Source organism: Bombina bombina, chromosome 5, assembly GCF_027579735.1.
Source record: "Bombina bombina isolate aBomBom1 chromosome 5, aBomBom1.pri, whole genome shotgun sequence".
Classification (NCBI taxonomy): Eukaryota; Metazoa; Chordata; class Amphibia; order Anura; family Bombinatoridae; genus Bombina; species Bombina bombina.
In genome coordinates this window covers 927,696,650-927,724,523 of record NC_069503.1, presented here as the reverse complement: position 1 = coordinate 927,724,523, position 27,874 = coordinate 927,696,650, and the positions used below count along the sequence as shown (strand labels likewise).

Below are 27,874 nucleotides of genomic sequence, written 5' to 3'. Positions count from 1 at the left end.
CTAGTTAAGTAGACCATTGCCTCTTAACCTCTCTACCACCTCACGAGTGTCAGAGTTTAATCATCCTGTTCAAGATCAACATGAACAGGAGGTGTAGCTGCACAAGAAATTGCCTGTGCATTTACAACTGCGGGCTCATAATGATGCAGGGGGGGAACCTTGTATATCCAAAGTTTGATAACTTAGGGCCTTTGTGTCTTCGTTTGTTCCCTGTTTGAGCTCTTCATTCTTTTGCAATGCATTTAAGACAGGGTTTCTTTGCTTAGTTTTCTATTTTGTGGGTATACTTACGTTTTTCCTTTTCTATGTCAACTCCTTCACTGTCTGTGTCACTTGGGAGAACCCATGGCTGACGTGAACCCTGAAGCTGCTCAAAGGATTCCTCCTGAAAAATATAAATATTAATAAATTATCATTATGTAAAATAACTGTTTTAATTTAACTCAACTTACATTTTTGAATTATATTTAATTAGTTTTGTTATGTTTTCCTGTTTTTGAATAAATGTTATTTTCAGTTGTATTTTCATTAAATTGTATTATACTTTGTAGACATGTAGAATATTACATTTATTAAATACAGTTGTAAACTTGAAATACTATTTCGAATTCGAATGTCACATTCAAATTCAAATGTCACATTCAAATTCGAATGTCACATTCAAATTCAAATATTACATTTAAAACACAATATTAGACTAGAAATACTATTTCAAATTTGAATGTGACATTCGAATGTAGCATTCGAATTTAAATATTACATTTATTAAACACAGTTGTAGACTAGAAATACTATTTCGAATTTCAATGTTACATTCGAATTCGAATATTACATTTCGAAATTGAATGAATACATAGCTAAACATTCTATTATTCTAACAAATATTTTCGAATTGTATTGAAAAATTCGAAAACGAAAATTCAAAAACAGAATGTTAGAATGTTATATAAACATTCGAAATTCGATTCGAACGAACGAATGTATAAAAATTTGTTTTAAATTTCGAATTTTTAGAAACATTCGCCCATCCCTAGTTATCATGTAGATAATGTGTGAATGTCTACTTAATATTATTAAGCAAATGAGGCATAATAAGCCATCTATTCACAATAGTAGATGAAAAAACTTTTAGAAATACCTCCAGTTATAAGCACTAAAACCAAGTATTTTATGCAATATGCCAATATAAGTGGTACACAGATTTTCTTCTAAAACAGACGATTAGTTTCATGTTAGAATGAGAAGTACATACTTGAATTTTGTATGTGCTGCAACTTCCTCATTTGGATTGAATGTAATTATAGCCAAAAAAAGCAAAAAAGAACCCATAAACACAGTAACTATCATGGCACCCAAAAACAGTCAGCAATAATTTGAGAGATCTGCTGTAGGGTTTGGAGACAAAGAGAGGTGTGATTAGGACATTATGTTCATTATTGAACCATTTAGCCATAGTTTACATTTAAAAGAGTGCTCCACGTTTAATGGGGATTTTCAAAATATTATAATTTGTGAATGGTTGAATTAATGTGTCCCCCAGTGTCTTAACCTTCATGAAAGTTGGGATGTAGATACTGTAAATCTTATGAAGCAGAGTTTTTACAGATGTATTTGATGATCTGGTATACTTGCATTATTGCTTGCCTACGCACAATAGAAAATAAATAGAGAGTTCCTTAAAACTAACATAATCAAAACTTTTATTACAATTTTAAATATTATTATAATCCAAACTGATATGGCATTGCAGTTTTGAAAATAAATAAATAAATAAATATATATGCATATATTTGTGTACATATTTACAGACATATATACACATATAAACACATAAATACATATGTACAATCGTACAGTGGAGCTCTTTGTAGACAAGCAGCTGAAAACATGTAAAATCATATTTATGCAACATACATATTTAATAAAGTGTTTAACTGTGTTTGTACTGTAAATATTTCACATTCTGATGTTATTCACATAGGGGAATGTGGGAATGTGTTCTAAGTATTTTTAAATAGATATTTCTATGTATATCTGTATTTATCTACACCTATATATAATTATACATACACACATATATATATATATATATATATATATATATATATATTACCAAAATACCATTATATATATATATATATATATATATACACACTACTCCTTTGCTCCAGATACTACAGACCCAGCTTGCCGCATAAACAGTTGCTTAACAGACCTCATAGAATGGATGAATGCTAGCTGTCTCAAAGTGAACCCGGAAAAAACAGAGTTACTCTTGGTTAGGGGACCCCGGGCATCAAAAATAATCCCACAATCACCCAACTGGCCTGGAGCTTGGAGGCTCTGAACTCGTTAGTTCAGAAAGGTACGAAACCTCGGAGTGCTGATTGATGCTGGACTATCTTTTAAACAGCAGATTTACTCCGTAATAAAATCAGCCTACTTTCATCTGAAAAACATAGCCAGGATACAACACTTAATTCCACCGGATGATATGCCAACATTAATCCATGCATTTGTATCCTCTAGGCTAGATTACTGCAATGCACTCTACTTGGGCCTCCCAAATAAAGAACTCCATTACCTTCAGATGGTACAAAATGCAGCAGTCAGACTACTGACCAATCAAACTCGCTCCTGCCACATAACACCTGTTCTCCACTCCCTGCATTGGCATCCAACTAAATGGTGAACATATTTTAAAATTGGCCTGCTGACCTTCAAAGCCTTAAACAACCAAGGCCCACAGTACCTGAAAGAGCTCCTGACACCCTACATCCCATCCCGCTCACTTAGCTCAGCCAACACATCCCTCCATGGAATGGTCCTATAGAGGGACTTCAGAGGTTCCTAGAATATCTAAATTCTAATAAGGTTGGGCTGACATTTACAATGGAGTGGAATGTGACCAAAATCAATTATCTTGATGTAACATTACAGGGAGACCCAGAGAGTGGTAATATTTATACCAAGACATACAGAAAACCCATCTCTAAAAATAATTTGCTGCACACCACGAGTAATCACCCAAAACATGTGTCCATGGAGCGAATTATCAGTACAGCTTAAAGGAATGGGCTACCTGAAGCATATAATCAATAAGGCCAAACAACAAGTGGACCTGATACCGAGAGCAGAACTGTTAGGGGTTAAAAATAGAGATAAGAAGCAAAATAATAAAGGGATATACTTTATCACGAATCACAGCAACTGATATGTGAAAATATGTGATATTGTAAAAAAGAACCTGTCAATTCTCCAAGCAGATGAAAAACTTAAACCAGTAGTTGAGAAAGGATGTAAGTTCTCCTATACTAGAAGTATGACCCTGGGCAATATGCTCTCACCTACGAAAATTACCTACTCAGACAAACAATAGTTCATGGTTGTTACATAAAGGTACATTTAAATGCAATAGTCCATTATGTAAAGCCTGTGACTCCATTGAAATTTCAAGACACTTTCGGCTAGATTTGGAGTTTTGTCGGTAACGACCCGAAAAACTAACGCCGGCTTTTTTCTGGCCGCACCATAAAAATAACTCTGGTATTGAGAGTCCACATAAAGGCTGCGTTAGGCTCCAATAAAGGAGCGTAGAGCATTTTTAATGCAGCTTCAACTCTCGATACCAGAGTTGCTTACGCAAGCGGCCAGCCTCAAAAACGTGCTTGTGCACGATTCTCCCATAGGAAACAATGGGGCTGTTTGAGCTGAAAAAAAAACTAACACCTGCAAAAAAGCCGCGTTCAGCTTCTAACGCAGCCCCATTGTTTGCTATGCGGAAACACTTCCTACGTCTGCACCTAACACTCTAACATGTACCCCGAGTCTAAACACCCCTAACCTTACACTTATTAACCCCTAATCTGCCGCCCCCGCTATCGCTGACCCCTGCATATTATTATTAACCCCTAATCTGCCGCTCCGTAAACCGACGCTACTTACATTATCCCTATGTACCCCTAATCTGCTGCCCTAACATCGCCGACCCCTATATTATATTTATTAACCCCTAATCTGCCCCCCACAACGTCGCCTCCACCTGCCTACACTTATTAACCCCTAATCTGCCGACCGGACCTGAGCGCTACTATAATAAAGTTATTAACCCCTAATCCGCCTCACTAACCCTATAATAAATAGTATTAACCCCTAATCTGCCCTCCCTAACATCGCCGACACCTAACTTCAATTATTAACCCCTAATCTGCCGACTGGAGCTCACTGCTATTCTAATAAATGTATTAACCCCTAAAGCTAAGTCTAACCCTAACACTAACACCCCCTAAGTTAAATATAATTTACATCTAACGAAATTAATTAACTCTTATTAAATAAATTATTCCTATTTAAAGATAAATACTTACCTGTAAAATAAATCCTAATATAGCTACAATATAAATTATAATTATATTATAGCTATTTTAGGATTAATATTTATTTTACAGGTAACTTTGTATTTATTTTAACCAGGTACAATAGCTATTAAATAGTTAAGAACTATTTAATAGCTAAAATAGTTAAAATAATTACAAATTTACCTGTAAAAGAAATCCTAACCTAAGTTACAATTAAACCTAACACTACACTATCAATAAATTAATTAAATAAACTACCTACAATTACCTACAATTAACCTAACACTACACTATCAATAAATTAATTAAATACAATTCCTACAAATAACAACAATTAAATAAACTAGCTAAAGTACAAAAAATAAAAAAGAACTAAGTAACAAAAAATAAAAAAATATTTACAAACATAAGAAAAATATTACAACAATTTTAAACTAATTACACCTACTCTAAGCCCCCTAATAAAATAACAAAGCCCGCCAAAATAAAAAAATGCCCTACCCTATTCTAAATAACTAAAGTTCAAAGCTCTTTTACCTTACCAGCCCTGAACAGGGCCCTTTGCGGGGCATGCCCCAAGGAGTTCAGCTCTTTTGCCTGTAAAAAAAAACATACAATTCCCAAGCCCCCCAACATTACAAACCACCACCCACATACCCCTAATCTAACCCAAACCCCCTTAAATAAACCTAACACTAAGCCCCTGAAGATCTTCCTACCTTGTCTTCACCTCACCGGGTTCAACGATCTGTCCAGAAGAGCTCCTCCGATGTCCTGATCCAAGCCCAAGCGGGGGGCTGAAGAGGTCCATGATCCGGATGAAGTCTTCATTCAAGCGGGAGCTGAAGAGGTCCATGATCCGGATGAAGTCTTCTATCAACGGTATCTTCAATCTTCTTTCTTCCGGATCCATCTTGCAGACCTCCGACGCGGAACATCCTCTTCTCCCGACGCCTACTAGCCGAATGACGGTTCCTTTAAGGGACGTCATCCAAGATGGCGTCCCTCGAATTCCGATTGGCTGATAGGATTCTATCAGCCAATCGGAATTAAAGTAGGAATATTCTGATTGGCTGATGGAATCAGCCAATCAGAATCAAGTTCAATCCGATTGGCTGATCCAATCAGCCAATCAGATTGAGCTCGCATTCTATTGGCTGATCGGAACAGCCAATAGAATGCGAGCTCAATCTGAATGGCTGATTGGATCAGCCAATCGGATTGAACTTGATTCTGATTGGCTGATTCCATCAGCCAATCAGAATATTCCTACCTTAATTCCGATTGGCTGATAGAATCCTATCAGCCAATCGGAATTCGAGGGACGCCATCTTGGATGACGTCCCTTAAAGGAACCGTTATTCTTCAGTTGGACGTCGCCGGAAGAAGATGGGTCCGCGGTGGAGGTCTTCAGGATGGAGCCGGGTCGTCATCGGATGAAGATAGAAGATGCCGCTTGGATCAAGATGGTTGCCGGTCTGGATCGCCTCTTCTTCCCGGATAGGATGAAGACTTTGGAGCCTCTTCTGGACCTCTTCAGCCACCGGATGATGGATCGCCAACCCCCGCTTGGGTTGGATGAAGATTTTGGAGCCAGGACGGATCGGTGATACCTGGTGAGGTGAAGACAAGGTAGGATGATCTTCAGGGGCTTAGTGTTAGGTTTATTTAAGGGGGGTTTGGGTTAGATTAGGGGTATGTGGGTGGTGGGTTGTAATGTTGGGGGGGGGTGTTGTATGTTTTTTTTTTTACAGGCAAAAGAGCTGAACTTCTTGGGGCATGCCCCGCAAAGGGCCCTGTTCAGGGCTGGTAAGGTAAAAGAGCTTTTAACTTTATTAATTTAGAATAGGGTAGGGCATTTTTTATTTTGGGGGGCTTTGTTGTTTTATTAGGGGGCTTAGAGTAGGTGTAATTAGTTTAAAATTGTTGTAATATTTTTCTTATGTTTGTAAATATTTTTTTATTTTTTGTAACTTAGTTCTTTTTTATTTTTTGTACTTTAGCTAGTTTATTTAATTGTATTTATTTGTAGGAATTGTATTTAATTAATTTATTGATAGTGTAGTGTTAGGTTAATTGTAGGTAATTGTAGGTAGTTTATTTAATTAATTTATTGATAGTGTAGTGTTAGGTTTAATTGTAACTTAGGTTAGGATTTATTTTACAGGTAATTTTGAAATTATTTTAACTATTTTAGTTATTAAATAGTTCTTAACTATTTAATAGCTATTGTACCTGGTTAAAATAAATACAAAGTTACCTGTAAAATAAATATAAATCCTAAAATAGCTATAATATAATTATAATTTATATTGTAGCTATATTAGGATTTATTTTACAGGTAAGTATTTATCTTTAAATAGGAATAATTTATTTAATAAGAGTTAATTATTTTCCTTAGATGTAAATTATATTTTACTTAGGGGGGTGTTAGTGTTAGGGTTAGACTTAGTTTTAGGGGTTAATCCATTTATTAGAATAGCGGTGAGCTCCAGTCGGCAGATTAGGGGTTAATGTTTGAAGTTAGGTGTCGGCGATGTTAGGGAGGGCAGATTAGGGGTTAATACTATTTATTATAGGGTTAGTGAGGTGGATTAGGGGTTAATAACTTTATTATAATAGCGGTGCGGTCGGCAGATTAGGGGTTAATAAGTGTAGGCAGGTGGAGGCGACGTTGAGGGGGGCAGATTAGGGGTTAATAAATATAATATAGGGGTCGGCGGTGTTAGGGGCAGCAGATTAGGGGTACACAGGGATAATGTAAGTAGCGGCGGTTTACGGAGCGGCAGATTAGGGGTTAAAAATAAAATGCAGGTGTCAGCGATAGCGGGGGCGGCAGATTAGGGGTTAATAAGTGTAAGGTTAGGGGTGTTTAGACTCGGGGTACATGTTAGAGTGTTAGGTGCAGACGTAGGAAGTGTTTCCCCATAGCAAACAATGGGGCTGCGTTAAGAGCTGAACGCGGCTTTTTTGCAGGTGTTAGGTTTTTTTTCAGCTCAAACAGCCTCATTGTTTCCTATGGGGGAATCGTGCACGAGCACGTTTTTGAGGCTGGCCGCTTGCGTAAGCAACTCTGGTATTGAGAGTTGAAGCTGCGTTAAAAATGCTCTACGCTCCTTTTTTGGAGCCTAACGCAGCCTTTATGTGGACTCTCAATACCAGAGTTATTTTTATGGTGCGGCCAGAAAAAAGCCGGCGTTAGTTTTTCGGGTCGTTACCGACAAAACTCCAAATCTAGCCGTTAGTTAATAATAGAAATATTATTTAGATTTATTTAATTAATATTTAAGTTAGGGGGGCGTTAGGGTTAGTGTTAGACTTAGGTTTAGGGGTTAATAATTTTATTACAGTGGTGGCGGCGTAGTGGGGGGCAGGATAGGGGTTAATACATTTATTATAGGTGGCGACGGTGTAGGGGGGGGGCAGATTAGGGGTTAATAAATTTAATATAGGTTGCGGTGGGTTCAGGGAGCGGCGGTTTAGGGGTTAATACATTTATTATAGTTGCGGTGGGCTCCGGGAGCGGCGGTTTAGGGGGTAATAACTTTATTTAGTTGCGGCGGTGTAGGGGGTCAGATTAGGGGTGTTTAGACTCGGGGTACATGTTAGGGTGTTAGGTGCAGACAGCTCCCATAGAAATCAATGGGATGTCTGTCAGCAGCGAACTTGTACTTTCGCTATGGTCAGACTCCCATTGATTCCTATGGGATCCGCCGCCTCCAGGGGTGGCGGTTTGAAAACCAGGTACGCTGGGCCGTAAAAGTGCCGAGCGTACCTGCTAGTCATTTGATAACTAGCAAAAGTTTTTTTTCAGCTCAAACAGCCTCATTGTTTCCTATGGGGGAATCGTGCACGAGCACGTTTTTGAGGCTGGCCGCTTGCGTAAGCAACTCTGGTATTGAGAGTTGAAGCTGCATTAAAAATGCTCTACGCTCCTTTTTTGGAGCCTAACGCAGCCTTTATGTGGACTCTCAATACCAGAGTTATTTTTATGGTGCGGCCAGAAAAAAGCTGGCGTTAGTTTTTCGGGTCGTTACCGACAAAACTCCAAATCTAGCCGTTAGTTAATAATAGAAATATTATTTAGATTTATTTAATTAATATTTAAGTTAGGGGGGCGTTAGGGTTAGTGTTAGACTTAGGTTTAGGGGTTAATAATTTTATTACAGTGGTGGAGGCGTAGTGGGGGGCAGGATAGGGGTTAATACATTTATTATAGGTGGCGACGGTGTAGGGGGGGGCAGATTAGGGGTTAATAAGTTTAATATAGGTTGCGGTGGGTTCAGGGAGCGGCGGTTTAGGGGTTAATACATTTATTATAGTTGCGGTGGGCTCCGGGAGCGGCGGTTTAGGGGGTAATAACTTTATTTAGTTGTGGCGGTGTAGGGGGTCAGATTAGGGGTGTTTAGACTCGGGGTACATGTTAGGGTGTTAGGTGCAGACAGCTCCCATAGAAATCAATGGGATGTCTGTCAGCAGCGAACTTGTACTTTCGCTATGGTCAGACTCCCATTGATTCCTATGGGATCCGCCGCCTCCAGGGGTGGCGGTTTGAAAACCAGGTACGCTGGGCCGTAAAAGTGCCGAGCGTACCTGCTAGTCATTTGATAACTAGCAAAAGTAGTGAGATTGTGCCGCACTTGTGTGCGGAACATCTGGAGTGACGTAAGAATCGATCTGTGTCGGACTGAGTCCGGCGGATCGAAGTTTACGTCACAAAATTCTACTTTTGCCGCTCTCGAGCCTTTGATAACTAAGGCGTATCAGCCTCGCCACAAATACGCTGCGGAATTCCAGCGTATTTGAGGTTGACGGCTTGATAACTACCCCCCTACGTATTGATAAGCTCTAAATCTGTCATTTTACCCTTTATATACAGATGCATGACTCAATTATTAAGTCAATACTGTTATCCCAGGTAAGAGGTGACATTTTCATTAATAATTCACTTAAACATAGAATTGCTTAATTGGAATATACCCCTGAGTACAGGATATGTTGAAGCCTACTATGGCACAATTGAGTGCTGTTTTCTCATTGTTGTTCTGTTAGGATGTAATCAACAGTATGAGGGGTTTAGAATAGATGTGCATATTTATTGCTTCTATATAGCGGCAGACAGAAACATGTTTTGCTCCTATGTAGCTGAGCGCTAATAGGGATCGCTGATAGCTAAATGACCTTACTAAGGGTTAATAGTATAAGACTTTTTTATTTTAGCATGTAGTCAGGTAAGCAGTACTATGTTACTGCAAATAGAAGTATGCGTTATACTTATGGAATAGAAGTGCTCCTTTAACAGCCAAATAAGCAGATCAAAGGATAGTAGGATAAGAGGTTTCTTAAGCCGTTATATATATAGCAAGATAGGTCATACCAATCCAGGATAAACAGAAGGGTAATAGTACAAAATAAGTTTTCATGCTGTTATATGGTAAGATAGGTCACATTTTGTTATGAGGAACAGAAATATGTGCTAATTATGAATAGAGCTAGTTAAATTTTATTAAATTACTTAGCCAATGGTTAAAAGTATGATAGGTACATCCGCTGTCTCACACATAGCTGGGCTGGTCATATTACATTAAGAGGTCTACAGACCAATCATGTCTGGGAAATAAGTCAGCAGTCTTCCAATCAGATAGCAGTTAATGATATAAGTTAGAGGGGGTACATCCATTCAGTTATCTATGAATAAGGGGGTACCTGCCTCATATGTTTCCTTTTTTACTTAACCTGAAGGTACATCTTTTATGTGACGGGTTGTTTTACATTGTGCTGTTGGATATTCTTTACTTGGAATAATAAATCAATTTTAGGAGGAGCAGGTCTGGGACTTTTTCTTGTGTATTGTGGAACACATCCCTCCTCTCAGTGCCAAGAATAAGGACAAACTCAGGCTCCAGAGCATTCTGCCATGCTGCCCCTACTTTCTGGAACACTTTACCGTGTGCAATCAGAGAGGCATTGTCCTTACAGACTTTTAAAATAAGCTAAAGACCCACCTCTTCCATCAGGCATTCAGTCCGCTTATCTGACCTTCCGAAACTCCTAACTTTTATGTCTTTATGTTGGTATATTTGTAAAGTGCTTTGAGTCTCAAAGGGAGAAAAGTGCTATATAAAATTGCAAATTATTATTATTTATATATTTAGAGTATATTCTTCTATGTAAAGAACATTGGAATGCGAAATATGAATATTTAATGTCGGGTTAGCGCACTAGAGAAAATGCGATCGGATTTGCCTGACTTGTTGGAGTCTATGTGGGAATACGTTAATGTGGTCACAATATTCTAACTTCGGCTTTCAGCGCACGTTAGGTGAATGCCTTAGGTGAGTGTTTAAAAAAAAAAAAACTGACTAGGGAAAAGTACAAGGATGTGTGTTACAGGGGGTAGGTGCTGCACGAGAGAACTCCTGCAGTCTAGCACGGGAAGCATGGGAAGAGGTAATAATAAAAGATGCAAGAAGCAGGTGATTGTTGGATCTAAGGGGGCGGGATAGAGTATATTTGTGGATAAGAGAGGTCAGGTAGTGGGTAGCAGTGTTGGTAAGGGCTTTGAAGGTCAGGGTGAGAATTTTGAATTTAATTCTGTGAATGGGGAGCCAGTGAAGGGACTCGCAGAGAGGTGCACCAGATACAGGAATGGTGGATTAGAATTACAGAGGAATTTAGGATGGATTGAAAGGGAGAGAGGCGGAAGAGAGGAAGGCCAGTGAGTAGGCTATTGCAGTAGTCAAGTCAGGTCAGGTACTCCAATTGACAGGCATTGACAAGGAGGAGTAGCCAGCAAATGACACAGAACAAGACCTGTTAGAAAGATGAGTGGATCCCAGAGAGAGCAGTGTCACAGAGACCACGGAAGCTTATGTAGAAGGAGGTGTGGTCAAGTAAGCTAAGTATAGAGTAGGGACCGTTACTTTTAGCAGAAAGATCGTTAGTAGCCTTGGTGAGGGTAGGTTCAGTTAAGTGCTGAGGAAAAAGACTGATTGCGGGGGGTCAAGCAAGGAGTTGGAGTACAGGAAGTGGGTTAGGCAGTTATAAATAATTTTTTCCAGGAGTTTTGATATTAGTGGAAGCAGTGTTATGGGGTAGTAAAATTAGGGTCAAGGTAGGGTTTTTTGAGTATGGGAGTGACATTTGCATTTTTGAAAGAAGAGGGAACTAAACTAGTAGAAAAGCATATGTTGAAGATGTGAGTGATAGCAGGAGTGAGGATGGAAGACAGAGACGGTATTAGATGTAAAGGGTTAGGGTCGAGAGGTTCAGGGTGCTTTGTTCAAGTTTCTGACCCTGGATCCAGCAAAAGAGCCCCAGATCATCATGCATCCTCCTCCATTTTTTACAGTTGGTGTCACACAATAGGGAACTATACTTTCACCTTTTCTTTGCTGTAAAAAAAAAATTGAAGCAGTAAACCAAAAATGTAAATGTTTGATTCATTGGTCAGTTAGACCTTTGATCTAGTCTTTAGTAGTCCACTGGCAGAGCTACATTTCACTGTGTGCACAGCTCAGCGTGTCTGACTTATTGTATAGTGCTGTATAGTAATCAATCACTGTGTATGTGCACAGATCAGTGTGTCAGACTTGTATAGTAATCAATCACTGTGTATGTGCACAGATCAGTGTGTCAGACTTGTATAGTAATCAATCACTGTGTGGTGCACAGACCAGCATGTCAGATGCATTGTATAGTGTTGTATAGTAATCAATCACTGTGTTTAGTGCACAGCTCAACATGTCAGACTTATTGTATAGTGTTGTATAGTAATCAATCACTGTGTATTGCACAGCTCAGCAAGTTAGACTTATTGTATAGTGTCGTATAGTAATCAATAACTGTGTTTAGTGCACAGCTCAACATGACAGACTTATTGTATAATTTTGTAATGGCAATCAATCACTGTGTGTGGTGCACAGCTCTGCGTGTCAAACTTATTTATAGTGTTGTATAGTAATCAATCACTGTGTGTGTGCACAGCTCAGTGTGTCAGACTTATTGTATAGGGGCCGATATATCAACCCTCTGTCCGACATGATCCAATCAGCGGATCATGTCCGACAGACATTAGCATTGCACCAGCAGCTCTTGTGAACTGCTATTCGATCGGGTTCACTTCCCGCAATGTCTGATCGCCTCCTCAGAGCAGACAGACAGGTTATGGAGCAGAGAAACACAGGCCTTCAAACTCCATATGGAGCTTGATAAATATGCCCCATAATGTTGTCTGGTAATCAATTACTGTGTGTGGTACATAACTCAGTGTGTCAGACTTATTGTATAGTGTTGTATGGTAATCAATCATTGTGTGTATGTGCAAAGTTCAGAATGTCAGACGTATTGTATAGTGTTGTATGGTAATCAATCATTGTGTGTATGTGCAAAGCTCAGAATGTCAGACGTATTGTATAGTGTTTGAATAATTACTAATTGCTGTTTGATCTTAAAGGACCAGTAAACACAGTAGATTGGCATAATCAACAAATGCAAGATAACAAGACAATACTCTGCCTTTACTCTGAATTTCAAATGAGTAGTAGATTATTTTCTAACACATTTCAAAGTTATGTATATTTCCACTCCCCCTGTACCATGTGATAGGAATCAGCGAATCACAAATGCATATACTTATAGTCTGTGAGTTCTTGCACATGCTCAGTAGGAGCTGGTGACTCAAAAAAGTGTAAATATAAAAGACTGTGCACATTTTTTTTTAATGGAAGTAAATTGGACAGTTGTTTAAAATTACATGCTGTATCTGAATCCTGAAAAAATAATTTAACCTGAGTGTCCCTTTAACCCTCTTTTTGGTTATCCTCTCTGTGTATTTTTTATATGTATATTTTCTTTAAGTTTACAACTTTGCATTTTGCATTTAAGTGTGAATTCAAGGACATTAAAAAAACAAGGAAATTAATTGGCAAAAAACTTACATTGATGCCAAGAGTTTAAGTTCTTAGTCAAACGTTAAAAAGCAAGGAAATTCCCAAATTAAACTGCCCCTGCACTGGGTTCTTTGCATGACATCATCAATGAAATTACTGATTACATCACACATATGTGATGTCACTAGTGAGGTCATTGATTATTTAAAAATATATATAATTTCTCTGATCTGTTAGATGATGACATGGGTTATGTCACACATTACTATGACACATGCAAACCTATTCCATTTTTTTCTGCCACAATCAGAACTCCAGAAAAATATCAAGAAAATATAGGAAAAATGCATGACTTTAAAAACTAAATGTAGTGATAATATTTAATCAGCAATTAAATGATTTGCTAACTATTGGAAAGCAGTAACAGTTCTACAATAAGCAGCAACTAAAATGACCCAAGTTGCCTAATATAACCTAATCTCAGCCAGGTGCAGTAATTGTATGTTAGACAAAGGCTACTATCCAGCTGTGCTAAAATGTCAGAGGAACCATCATCTAGCCAGTACAGTAATACGGTGAGCCACAGCCTTTAGGTCATGTGTCAGTGTAATCTGATTGATGTCAAGCCTAGCATTTTAACACTGCTAGAAAACAGCCTAGAGGTGAAAAATGTCTCTCCATCATAATCTCTTTAGTGTCTTTCCTTGTCTGGTAGTATCTGTATTGTGACACCTTGAATAAATAAAATCATATCACATCAGTCTATATCCTATCTAGCTACTTAATATGACCTGACTATAACAGAACATATTAACAAAGCACATTTTAGTATATTATATAGTTTACCAATTTTAAAACTGCCAATTTTAGTCCAGGATTTCCACTTTTAAAATAATGTGCTAATACTCAAGTCACTCTGCAAAAGAGGTAAGTCAATATTTATGGTGCAATCATATTTAATTAAAGGGGCATTACACACTTTGAGATGGTAATATAAGATGATAAATCGTATATATGGAAAAAAACCTCTGCAATACACTCTCATTATTTATTTTATCCCCTTTTCCTGTATTTCCATTCTGAAAATGTGAGCTTTTCAGTTCCTGTTAGAAATAGAAGTGCAGAACACTGTTATATTCCACACAGCCATTGGCTGCACACTCTAGTGAAATATTTATAACTGTCCCTAATTGGCCACAGCAGAGAAGGTTACCTAAGTTACAACATGGCAGCTCTCATTGTTTTATAGACACTAAAACTTTAAACTTATTTTGTCAATAAAATTAATCTACATGTTTTTTTCAGACTAAGCTTTTCTGTGAATGCATCATTCTATCTAGCATTTATTTAGGCCTAGATTTGGAGTTTGGCGGTAGCCGTGAAAACCAGCGTTAGAGGCTCCTAACGCTGGTTTTAGGCTACCTCCGGTATTTGGAGTCAGTCAAAAAAGGGTCTAACGCTCACTTTTCAGCCGCAACTTTTCCATACCGCAGATCCCCTTACGTCAATTGCGTATCCTATCTTTTCAATGGGATTTTTCTAACTCCGTAATTTAGAGTCGTGTCTGAAGTGAGCGTTAGAATTCTAACGACAAAACTCCAGCCGCAGAAAAAACTCAGTAGTTAAGAGCTTTCTGGGCTAACGCTGGTTCATAAAGCTCTTAACTACTGTGCTCTAAAGTACACTAACACCCATAAACTACCTATGTACCCCAAAACCGAGGTCCCCCCACATCGCCGCCACTCGATTAAAATTTTTTAACCCCTAATCTGCCGACCGCCACCTACGTTATCCTTATGTACCCCTAATCTGCTGCCCCTAACACCCCGCGACCCCTATATTATATTTATTAACCCCTAACCTGCCCCCCACAACGTCGCCTCCACCTGCCTACACTTATTAACCCCTAATCTGCCGAGCGGACCGCACCGCTACTATAATAAAGTTATTAACCCCTAATCCGCCTCACTAACCCTATAATAAATAGTATTAACCCCTAATCTGCCCTCCCTAACATCGCCGACACCTAACTTTAATTATTAACCCCTAATCTGCCGACCGGAGCTTACCGCTATTCTAATAAATGTATTAACCCCTAAAGCTAAGTCTAACCCTAACACTAACACCCCCCTAACTTAAATATAATTTACATCTAACGAAATTAATTAACTCTTATTAAATAAATTATTCCTATTTAAAGCTAAATACTTACCTGTAAAATAAATCCTAATATAGCTACAATATAAATTATAATTATATTATAGCTATTTTATTATTAATATTTATTTTACAGGTAACTTTGTATTTATTTTAACCAGGTACAATAGCTATTAAATAGTTAAGAACTATTTAATAGCTAAAATAGTTAAAATAATTACAAAATTACCTGTAAAATAAATCCTAACCTAAGTTACAATTAAACCTAACACTATACTATCATTAAATTAATTAAATAAAATACCTACAATTACCTACAATTAAACCTAACACTACACTATCAATACATTAATTAAATACAATACCTACAAATAACTACAATTAAATAAACTAACTAAAGTACAAAAAATAAAAAAGAACTAAGTTACAAAAAATAAAAAAATATTTACAAACATAAGAAAAATATTACAACAATTTTAAACTAATTACACCTACTCTAAGCCCCCTAATAAAATAACAAAGACCCCCAAAATAAAAAATGCCCTACCCTATTCTAAATTACTAAAGTTCAAAGCTCTTTTACCTTACCAGCCCTGAACAGGGCCCTTTGCGGGGCATGCCCCAAGAAGTTCAGCTCTTTTGCCTGTAAAAAAAAACATACAATACCCCCCCCCCAACATTACAACCCACCACCCACATACCCCTAATCTAACCCAAACCCCCCTTAAATAAACCTAACACTAAGCCCCTGAAGATCATCCTACCTTGTCTTCACCTCACCGGGTATCACCGATCGGTCCTGGCTCCAAAATCTTCATCCAACCCAAGCGGGGGCTGGCGATCCATCATCCGGTGGCTGAAGAGGTCCAGAAGAGGCTCCAAAGTCTTCATCCTATCCGGGAAGAAGAGTAGATCCGGACCGGCAACCATCATCTTCCAATCGGCATCTTCTATCTTCATCCGATGAGGACCGGCTCCATCCTGAAGACCTCCACCGCGGACCCATCTTCATCCGGCGACGTCCAACTGAAGAATGACGGTTCCTTTAAGGGACGTCATCCAAGATGGCGTCCCTCGAATTCCGATTGGCTGATAGGATTCTATCAGCCAATCGGAATTAAGGTAGGAATATTCTGATTGGCTGATGGAATCAGCCAATCAGAATCAAGTTCAATCCGATTGGCTGATCCAATCAGCCAATCAGATTGAGCTCGCATTCTATTGGCTGTTCCGATCAGCCAATAGAATGTGAGCTCAATCTGATTGGCTGATTGGATCAGCCAATCGGATTGATCTTGATTCTGATTGGCTGATTCCATCAGCCAATCAGAATATTCCTACCTTAATTCCTACCTTAAATACTTACCTATAAAATAAACCATAAGATAGCTACAATATAACTAAATTAAATCAACCAATCGTATTTTTCCTACCTTAATTCTGATTGGCTGATAGAATCCTACCAGCCAATCGGAATTCGAGGGACACCATCTTGGATGACGTCATTTAAAGGAACCTTCATTCTTTGTTAGGACTTCAATTGAAGAGGATGGCTCCTCGTCGGCTGGATAGAAGATGGCTCCGCTCCGGATTGATGAAGATAGAAGATGCCGCCTGGATGAAGATTTCTGCCGGTCCGGATGTCCTCTTCTGCCCCATCGGTGCCCGGCTGGGTGAACACGGCTCAAGGTAGGGTGATCTTCAATGGGGTAGTGTTAGCTTTTTTTAAGGGGGGATCGGGTGGGTTTAAGAGTAGGGGTGTGTGGGTGGTGGGTTGTAATGTTGGGGGGGGGGTATTGTATTTCTTTTTTTTACAGGTAAAAGAGCTGATTACTTTGTAATTTAGTTTAGGATAGGGAATTTTATTATTTTGGGGGGCTTTTAATTTTATTAGGGGGTTTAGATTAGGTGTAATTAGACTAAACTTCTTGTAATATTTTTTTATTTTTTGTAATTTAGTGTTTGTTTTTTTTTGTAATATAATTTAGTTTATTTAACTGAATTTTATTTTAGATAATAGTAGTTAATTTATTTAATTAATTTATTGATAGTGTAGTGTTAGGTGTAATTTTAACTTAGGTTAGGATTTATTTTACAGGTAATTTTGTAATTATTTTAACTAGGTAGCTATTAAATAGTTATTAATTATTTAATAGCTATTGTACCTAGTTAAATAAATACAAAGTTGCCTGTAAAATAAATATATATCCTAAAATAGCTACAATGTAATTATTAGTTATATTGTAGCTATATTAGGGTTTATTTTATAGGTAAGTATTTAGTTTTAAATAGGATTAATTTTTTTAATTATAGTAATTTTATTTAGATTTATTTAAATTATATTTGACTTAGGGGGTGTTATGGTTAGGGTTAGACTTAGGTTTAGGGGTTAATAACTTTATTATAGTAGCAAAAGATTAGGGGTTAATAATTGTAGGTAGGTGGCGGCGATGTTAGGGACGGCAGATTAGGGGTTAATAAAATTGATTATAGTGTTTGCAAGGCAGGAGTGCAGCGGTTTAGGGGTTAATACATTTATTATAGTGGCGGCAATGTCCAGTCGGCAGATTAGGGGTTAATAAGTGTAGGTAGGTGGCGGCGACGTTGGGGGGGCAGATTAGGGGTTAATAAATATAATGTAGGTGTCGGTGATGTTAGGGGCAGAAGATTAGGGGTTCATAGGTATAATGTAGGTGGCAGCGATGTCCGGTCGGCAGATTAGGAGTTACATTTTTTTATTTTAGTGTTTGTGATGTGGGGGGGGCTCAGTTTAGGGGTTAATAGGTAGTTTATGGGTGTTAGTGTACTTTGTAGCACTTTAGTTAAGAGCTTTATGTTCCGGTGTTAGCCCATAAAACTCTTAACTACTGACTTTTATATGCGTTAGGAGTCTTGGAGGTAGAGGCTGTACCGCTCACTTCTTCCAAGACTTGTAATACCAGCGTTAGGCAAATCCCATTTAAAAGATAGGATACGCAATTGACGTAAGGGGATTTGCGGTATGGAAAAGTCGCGGAAGAAAAGTGAGTGGTACAACTGTACCTGCCATACTCGTAATACCAGCGGGCATTAAAAAGCAGCGTTAGGACCCCTTAATGCTGCTTTTTAAGGCTAATACAGAACTTGGAATCTAGGCGAATATGTCCCTTTAAAGGGTTACTGAAATTTTTGTATCAAAGCACAAGTATTTCAGCATTTTCCTTACAGCCCACATACTTTAAACTTTTTATATTTCATATTATGGTTCATATATTAAGTATTTTGTTTGCATGATAAAAAATGTTTAAAAAAAAAGGATTGAAAATGCATTTTTAAAAAGGTTCATAATGATCTATGTTTAACCCCTTAATGACCGGACCATTTTTCAGTTTTCTTACCCTTAATGACAATGGCTATTTTTAAATTTCTGCAGTGTTTGTGTTTAGCTGTAATTTTCCTCTTACTCATTTACTGTACCCACACATATTATATACCGTTTTTCTCGCCATTAAATGGACTTTCTAAAGATACCATTTTTTTCATCACATCTTATAATTTAATATAAAAAATATATAAAATATGAGGAAAAAATGGAAAAAAACACACTTTTTCTAACTTTGACCTCCAAAATCTGTTACACATCTACAACCACCAAAAAACACCCATGCTAAATAGTTTCTAAATTTTGTCCTGAGTTTAGAAATACCCAATGGTTACATGTTGTTTGCTTTTTTTGCAAGTTATAGGGCAATAAGTACAAGTAGAACTTTGCTATTTCCAAACCACTTTTTTTCAAAATTAGCGCTAGTTACATTGGAACACTGATATCTGTCCGGAATCCCTGAATATCCCTTGACATGTATATATTTTTTTTTAGAAGACAACCCAAAGTATTGATTTATGCCCATTTTGGTATATTTCATGCCACCATTTCACTGTCAAATGCGAGCAAATAAAAAAAATTGTTCACTTTTTCACAAATTTTGTCACAAACTTTAGGTTTCTCACTGAAATTATTTACAAACAGTTTGTGCAATTATGGCACAAATGGTTGTAAATGCTTCTCTGGGATCCCCTTTGTTCAGAAATAGCAGACATATATGGCTTTGGCGTTGCTTTTTGGTAATTAGAAGGCCGCTAAATGCAGCTGCGCACCACACGTGTATTATGCCCAGCAGTGAAGGGGTTAATTAGGGATCTTGTAGGGACCTTGAAGGGTTAATTTTAGCTTTAGTGTACTGTAGTAGACAACCCAAAGTATTGATCTAGGCCCATTTTGGTATATTTCATGCCACCATTTCACCGCCAAATGCGAGCAAATAAAAAAAAAAGTGACATTTTTCACAATTTTAGGTTTCTCACTTAAATTATTTACAAACAGCTTGTGCAATTATGGCACAAATGGTTGTAAATGCTTCTCTGGGATCTCCTTTGTTCAGAAATAGCAGACATATATGGCTTTGGCGTTGCTTTTTGGCAATTAGGAGGCCGCTAAATGCTGCTGCGCACCACACTTGTATTAAGCCCAGCAGTGAAGGGGTTAATTAGGTAGCTTGTAGAGAGCTTGCAGGGTTAATTTTAGCTTTAGTGTAGAGATTAGCCTCCCACCTGACACATCCCACCCCCTGATCCCTCCCAGACAGCTCTCTTCCCTCCCCCACCCCACAATTGTCCCCGCCATCTTAAGTACTGGCAGAAAGTCTGCCAGTACTAAAATAAAAGGTGTTTTTTGTTTTGTTTTTTAATTATTCAGCTGTGATGGACCCCTGCCTTAACCCCCAACCTCCCTGATCCCCCCCAAACACCTCTCTAACCCTCCCCACCTACCTATTTGCCACCATCTTGGGTACTGGCAGCTGTCTGCCAGTGCCCAAAAAATAAAGTGTTTTTTTTTACTTTTAAATATTTTTTTCATTTTTTCTGTAGTGTAGCTGCCCCCCCCCAGTACCCCCACCCCCCTAACCCTACCAGATCGTATTATTATTAAAACATTTTTACAGTTTGCTGCCCCCCCCCCCCCCCTCTTAACAAAATTCATTGGTGGCAGTGATTGCTGCGCGCGCGCGCGCACACACACGCACGCGCGCACGCAGGCCCCCCGCACGGGTAGCGATGGGCCGCCCACCCTCCTCCCTGTAAGCTCCCACCCACCAACGAACGGCCCCATCGCTACCGGTGCAGAGAGGGCCACAGAGTGGCTCTCTCTGCATCGGATGCTTTTTAAAGGGTATTGCAGGATGCCTCAATATCGAGGCATCACTGCAATACCCTGAGAGCTGCTGGAAGCGATTGCGATCACTTCCAGCACTCTCTTAGACAACTGACGTACCAGGTACGTCCATTGTCACTAACTGCTAGTTTTTGCAGGACGTACCTGGTACGTCAGTTGTCATTAAGGGGTTAAAGGGATACTGAACCCAAAATTTACATTCTTGCTTTTTCAAATAAAGATACCAATAGAATGAACAAAATTTGATAATAGGAGTAAATTAGAAAGTTGCTTAAAATTGCATGAATCACAAAATAAAAAATTGGGGTTCAGTGCCCCTTTAAGTAATTTCACCATATACGTTTTCTGAAGATACATATTCTATGAGCACAAATTAATTATATTTTCTTTAGTATTTTAATCCTCACCGATAATCAAAACTTCACCAGATCAGATGTGAAAAACTATGCAGACCATATGCAGGGGCTGCTCTAATGGAATACAAAGGTACTGTCTGTGCCTGCAGGATGTCTCTCATAGAACGTAATAGAGCTCCCTGGGAAGAGCGAAGTTAGCAGGGAGCAAGGGACACACTTTAAAAATGAAATACTGCAGCCAAACAGATTACTTTGTGTAATATTATCTTATTATCTATTTTCTTATGTATGTGTTTTTCTATGAGGATAATAATACCCGTTTTGAGTATTTTGACACATTCTTACCATCTTTTAGTTTGCAAATATAAGCAGTAAGATCTGCAGGGAGAAATGTTTAGAGAATACACATGACCAGTATAGAAATTTCAGTTACTACCATGGAACAGCCCTCTAGCAAAAGTGGGGAAACTCATTTTCTATTAAAGAAAATAATACGCTTTTAATGTTGTATTATAAATACACATTTCACTGTGTAATTTTTGCATGTGAAGTGTAGTCTTTTTTTACAATTTCTACTGTAAGCCTTTAATTCAAAGTATTCAATTATCCAATAGTATAATGTTTAAGTGCAGTTATATTATTTTTATTTAATAATGTGAAATTGCATCTTTAAAGATGAGATTACACAATTTGTTATAATTAAACAAGCTTAGAATGTTTCCCTAGCGTTTTCAGGGTCATACTTTAATCACAAAGCAAAGTAAGATCTCACCTCTGTGACACTGTTTCTTTGAGAGACATTTCCCACATTCTCAGTAGCTATCTGAGAAGAACTTCCAATTCCTGTTGAGATGTTTCCAGTCCAACCAATTTGACTTTTTATTGTTACAGATCTGTTTCTTCTCTGCTCAGCAATTACACCATCTTCATTTCCATGTGTGCCAGGGGTAAGAGGTCGGGATATCAAGCTGTTTGGAGTCCCTGGTCGGCCTAGTGGAGTCGGGGGTGTTTGAAGTTTGCTTGATTGGGAATTAGGCGTCTGTGGCCTACTGTTTGATAGAGTTGAACCCTGTCTGCTGTTAGCTTGCGTTGGTGCCTTGTTTCCTTGAAGGTGTAGTTGTAAGTTTGTTGTGGTTTGATTTGGCACTTGTGGTCTTGGGTTCTGTAACTGAGATACATTTGAATTCCCTTGTTGAGAATTAGCAACTATAGCGCCAGGCTGGCTATTTGGACTCCGAGACATACTTGCTTCAGCCATTAGTGCTAAGTCTTTTTCAATATCTACAACATAGATAGCAATGAAAATAATTGTTAACTCACATAAAATTATGCATGGAAAGCTAATTAAGTCTATATGCTTTTAAATTACAAGGAACATGGTGTGAGTACTATTTTCTTTTTTTATTTTGTTTATGTCAGCTTGTAAACATTGTTGTTTTCATCACAAAACATCTAAGGTCTGGCTAGACAGGCTTCATAATGTGATCCTTTTGAAGTAGCTTTTCAGAACGGCACAATTTTGTTTTTTACCAGCACAATTTGCATACTATTTTAAGTCTGTAGTAAAAACAATATTTAAAATTGACAACATATGACATTAATTTTTTTCAATTAAATTGGTGAAAGATCAGATGTCAGCATTGTTTCTTCTAAATAAAGATGCTAAAAATATTCCATTAACAAAATTGTGTTTCCACAGTATAGAATAATTAGAGGTGCAAAACACATTGGACTAGATTACAAGTGGTGCCCTACTGTGCGCATATTTCAAGTTAAAAGTACATGGTTGCGCTCAGGCGCAAAAAAAAATTGTGATCAACGGATTAGCATGCCTGTAGATCTAGCATAAAATGTAAGGGTTAAAAAATGTTTTTCACCAAACACAACATAAAAACATTAGAATTAAGTATTACACTCAAATATACACTTTTGGATACAATATTTTATATAACTATTAATATATTTTTTTAATAAAGGGTAAAAGGGATATGGTATATGACAAGGTATTTGACTGGAAAGGGCTATTATGTATACGTATATGTCTAAATATGCGCATGTTTTTATGTACAGTATATATGTGTGTGTGTATATATATATATATACATACATGTGTATTTATGTGTTTGAATGTATAAATATGTATATATATAAATATATACACATGCATACACATGTATAGACATATATTTGCACTTTGGAGCCCTTTACACTCAAATAACTTTAACAGGAGTATTAGGGGTACTTTTTAGGGCTGGATACACCTTATCAGCAATAAGTAAACTAAACCACAGCTGGAGCAGAGCACTTCACCACACAAGGCCTTGGAGAGCAAAATCAGACATGCACACAGAATATAGTCTGCTCTATTTATTATAAACAGTGCTGCGGTTATATAGTATACATCACATATATTGTAAATTGACACGTAGGGGCTTCATACATGCCCCCTTATTGCAATATACTCAGTGGAAAATTACAGAACTTGAGACATGAAATTAATTGTTTATGTAAAAGACAAGAAAACTTAGACATTCGTCCTTGGTATAAGATAAGGAGAAATGTCAGCAGACTAAGGTTGAGAATAACAAACAAATAAATAAGTTGAGAAAAACAATAGTTCAGTGTTAGTTCAGAAATGCTGAATAGATACAAAATAGAAAAGTAACTAAGTGGAGGTAGGTTGGTTATATATTCTTACAATGAGAAATCATTTTTATTCATTTTTTATATATTGTAATGTGTTTACTGTGTTTTTAATAGAAATACTTAAAAATATATCTCAAAATACAAAAAAGAAAGGAAATTTAGAAGATTCAGCAAAGCTAGAAAAAAAGAAAAGGATGCCCTAGGCAGCACTCTCCTTACAAATTAATAAAATATACAGAGAATCAGCATGCTGGGGGGGTCACGTAACTAGTTAACCGGACACGGAAAGGATTGACAGATCGATAGCTCTTTCTCGATTCTGTGGGTGTTGGTGCATTCTGTGGGTGTTGGTGCATTCTGTGGGTGTTGGTGCATGGCCATTCTTAGTTGGTGGAGCAATTTGTCTGGTTAATTCTGATAATGAACGAGACTCCTCCGTGCTAACTAGTTACGTGACCCCCGCATGCTGAATTTATGTATATTTTATTAATTTTGTAAGGAGAGTGCTGGCTAGGGCATCCTTTTCTCTTTATCTAGTTTTTCTGAATCTTCCACATTTTCTTTCTTTTTTCTATTTTGATTCATTTAATTGATGCCCTCTGAGCACCCTGATTTACATACACTATTTGGTTATCTCAGGTTCTCCAACATAATATTATTCATTTGGGTTGTTTCTTGAGCTGGCTGGTATCATCAAAGATGAGCTTGTGGGGCCTTTTCGGGTTGAGGATGGAGTCAAGCTCAACTCCCAGTCCTACTGCCAGTTTCTGGAAGACACCTTCTTCAAGCAGTGGTACAGGAAGAAGTCTGCATCCTTCAAGAAAAACATGATTTTCATGCAGGACAATGCTCCATCACACGCGTCCAAGTACTCCACAGCGTGGCTGGCAAGAAAGGGTATAAAAGAAGAAAATCTAATGACATGGCCTCCTTGTTCACCTGATCTGAACCCCATTGAGAACCTGTGGTCCATCATCAAATGTGAGATTTACATGGAGGGAAAACAGTACACCTCTCTGAACAGTGTCTGGGAGGCTGTGGTTGCTGCTGCACCCAATGTTGATGGTGAACAGATCAAAACACTGACAGAATCCATGGATGGCAGGCTTTTGAGTGTCCTTGCAAAGAAAGGTGGCTATATTGGTCATTGATTTGTTTTTGTTTTGTTTTTGAATGTCAGAAATGTATATTTGTGAATGTTGAGATGTTATATTGGTTTCACTGGTAAAAATAAATAATTGAAATGGGTATATATTTGTTTTTTTGTTAAGTTGCCTAATAATTATGCACAGTAATAGTCACCTGCACACACAGATATCCCCATAAAATAGCTATAACTAAAAACAAACTAAAAACTACTTCCAAAACTATTCAGCTTTGATATTAATGAGTTTTTTGGGTTCATTGAGAACATGGTTGTTGTTCAATAATAAAATTAATCCTCAAAAATACAACTTGCCTAATAATTCTGCACTCCCTGTATAAATAGAAATAAATATTTAAAATAAGAACATTTTCTTCTATTTGAAGAGCATTTAAATGTAAAATATTCATAACTACTCATGCGGTGTCGGGTTAGCACACAAGTAATAAGTGTCATTTATATATTTCTTTTAAGAACGCGCTCCATTGAAGTCAATGGGGAGAAGTTAACGCAATGGCAATATCTGAAGGGATAGTCTACTCAAGATTTTTTTTGTTTTTGTTTAAAGAGATAGATATGCATATTAGCCATCAGTGCTGACTCATTCATAACTCCACAGGAGTGAGCACATTGTTATCTACAGTATATAACACACATTAACTAGCACTAACTGTGAAAAGCTAATAAAATTAACTTACATAAAAGCAGCCTACAGGGGCTTAAAAACAGGCAGATATTTAGAGTTTTAAAGGTTATGAAGTATATTAATATAACAATGTAGGTTGTGCAAAGCTTGGGAATGGGTAGTAAAAGCGTTATCTATCTTTTAATTTTTTTGGAGTAGACTGTCCCTTTAAGAAAATGACTTTTGAATATTTATGCTTTGGTAAACAAATGCTAAGTGAAAGATTTATCAATCTGTGAATGGACAGGATTGACATGTTTGAACTTGTCCGCATTCAATCGCAGATTGTGGGGCACGTATGTCTCCTGTATTTGTCATGGAACGAGCGAGCGCTTGTGCAACGCTGTCCCCCTACCCTCACATAACCAATTGTGTGAGAGTAGGGCTTGTCAATCACCACGGTCAAATAAATCTGGGGTGATTTTCATCCGCAAACTCCAGTTGGTGGAAAGGGTTTATGAAGCACCAGTTCAAACCGCTGCTTTATAAATATCAGTTGCAGACTCAAATGAGCGAGCCTGCAACCAATCAGGGCATTCGCCTCGTGATAAATCTAGACCTTAATAAAGGTTACACACATATATTGATATTAATTAGAAAATTCAATTTTAGGTTGTGGAAGATGATTGCACCAGCACATATGTTAATTTCCTGGTACCTACACAAGTTTGCTTAGAGTATATTGTCTGTCTGCAACATCATTCTTATTGGACTCCTCACATGCCAATTCCTGCCATTATCACGCTGGATAGACATCTTCTTTGTTGTGTCCTCATACACCTCTTGCCACTGCTCCAGCTCTGCGTTCTCCTAGTCCAGCCTAAAGTTTGCTACTCTCTGACTTCTGGTATTGCCTATATCTTTCCTGCTTATTGCAGACATGTATCTGTGATATGTGTAAATACTTTGGTTTCTTCATTAAAGCATTTAAAGCTGTTTTTGGTATGGCTGTGGCAACAAACCTCCACATATCCCAACTATGACAAATCCATTGAAAACATAATATCAAGCTCTATTATTGTGTGAACAAGTTAAACATACAAATAAAAAAAGTTAGTTAAATAAGCATTCCGAATCACATAAATGTTAGTTTTAATAAGCAACATTCCAAATTACATAAATGTTAGTTTAAATAAGCATTCCGAATTACATAAATGTTAGTTTAAATAAGCATTTTGAATTACATAAATGTTAGTTTAAATAAGCAACATTCCGAATTACATAAATGTTAGTTTAAATAAGCATTCCGAATTACATAAATGTTAGTTTAAATAAGCAACATTCCGAATTACATAAATGTTAGTTTAAATAAGCAACATTCCGAATTACATAAATGTTAGTTTAAATAAGCATTCTGAATTACATAAATGTTAGTTTAAATAAGCATTCTGAATTACATAAATGTTAGTTTAAATAAGCATTCTGAATTACATAAATGTTAGTTTAAATAAGCATTCCGAATTACATAAATGTTTGTTTAAATAAGCATTCCGCATTACATAAATGTTAGTTTAAATAAGCATTCCGAATTACATAAATGTTAGTTTAAATAAGCATTCTGAATTACATAAATGTTAGTTTAAATAAGCATTCCGAATTACATAAATGTTAGTTTAAATAAGCATTCCGAATTACATAAATGTTAGTTTAAATAAGCATTCTGAATTACATAAATGTTAGTTTAAATAAGCATTCCGAATTACATAAATGTTAGTTAAATAAGCATTCCGAATTGAATAAACAAACATTGTAAGATTACAGATCATAAATTTCCTTTGGTTCGGCAATACAATAAAGGTAAATTAATTCTTGATGAAAGTCTAAGCGCTAAGTTACAGCATAAAAAGTCTTTATTTAAATGAATAGAACACAAAAAAGCTAACAACTATATTCAGAGATTCAAATTTGAGATTTTTTTTAATCATAAGAATGTTCTATCCTTTGCATATTTAATTTACTTCTGTTTCATATTATTTTAATGTTTGAGGTGGATTTCCTACATCTAAATATGTGAGTTTTATCTTACAGATCTGATTTTTGTTTTGTCAACTGACCTGAAGCTTTCAAGGGAAATCCAAAACTTTTCTTTCATGGCTCAGATAGAGAATAGTTATAAAAAAGTTTGCCATTTACTTCTATTATCAAATTTGCTTTGTTCTCATGTTATTTTTTTGTTGAAGAGATATCTACATAGGTAGCGAGCACATGTCTGGAGCACTACATGACAGGAAATAGTGCTGCCATCTAGTGCTTTTGCAAATGTATAACATTGTTGCAATAGAACCGCACAGTAGTGCAGAATGAAGGACTTGTATATGCATAATAAATTCTATTTTTGGTTGCATTAAAGGGACATAAAACAGGTTGAGATCTGTGCATATCCTAAAAGGGCTAATTAGTTAAAAAATAGTTTGCATAAAAAAATTGT

General features: G+C 37.2%; 1 protein-coding gene across 1 annotated transcript in view; it reads right to left on the bottom strand.

Annotated features, from left to right (window-relative positions):
- Nucleotides 1-262: 262 nt before the first annotated feature.
- Nucleotides 263-27,874, bottom strand: part of C5H8orf34 (chromosome 5 C8orf34 homolog) — a 603,345-nt gene continuing 575,733 nt past the window's right edge. Inside the window, exons 12-13 of the mRNA XM_053715893.1 lie at nt 21,744-22,252; nt 263-385 (exon numbers count right to left, since the gene is read on the bottom strand). Coding sequence (XP_053571868.1) covers nt 263-385; nt 21,744-22,252 — 632 coding nt within the window. The remainder of the gene's footprint in view (nt 386-21,743; nt 22,253-27,874) is intronic.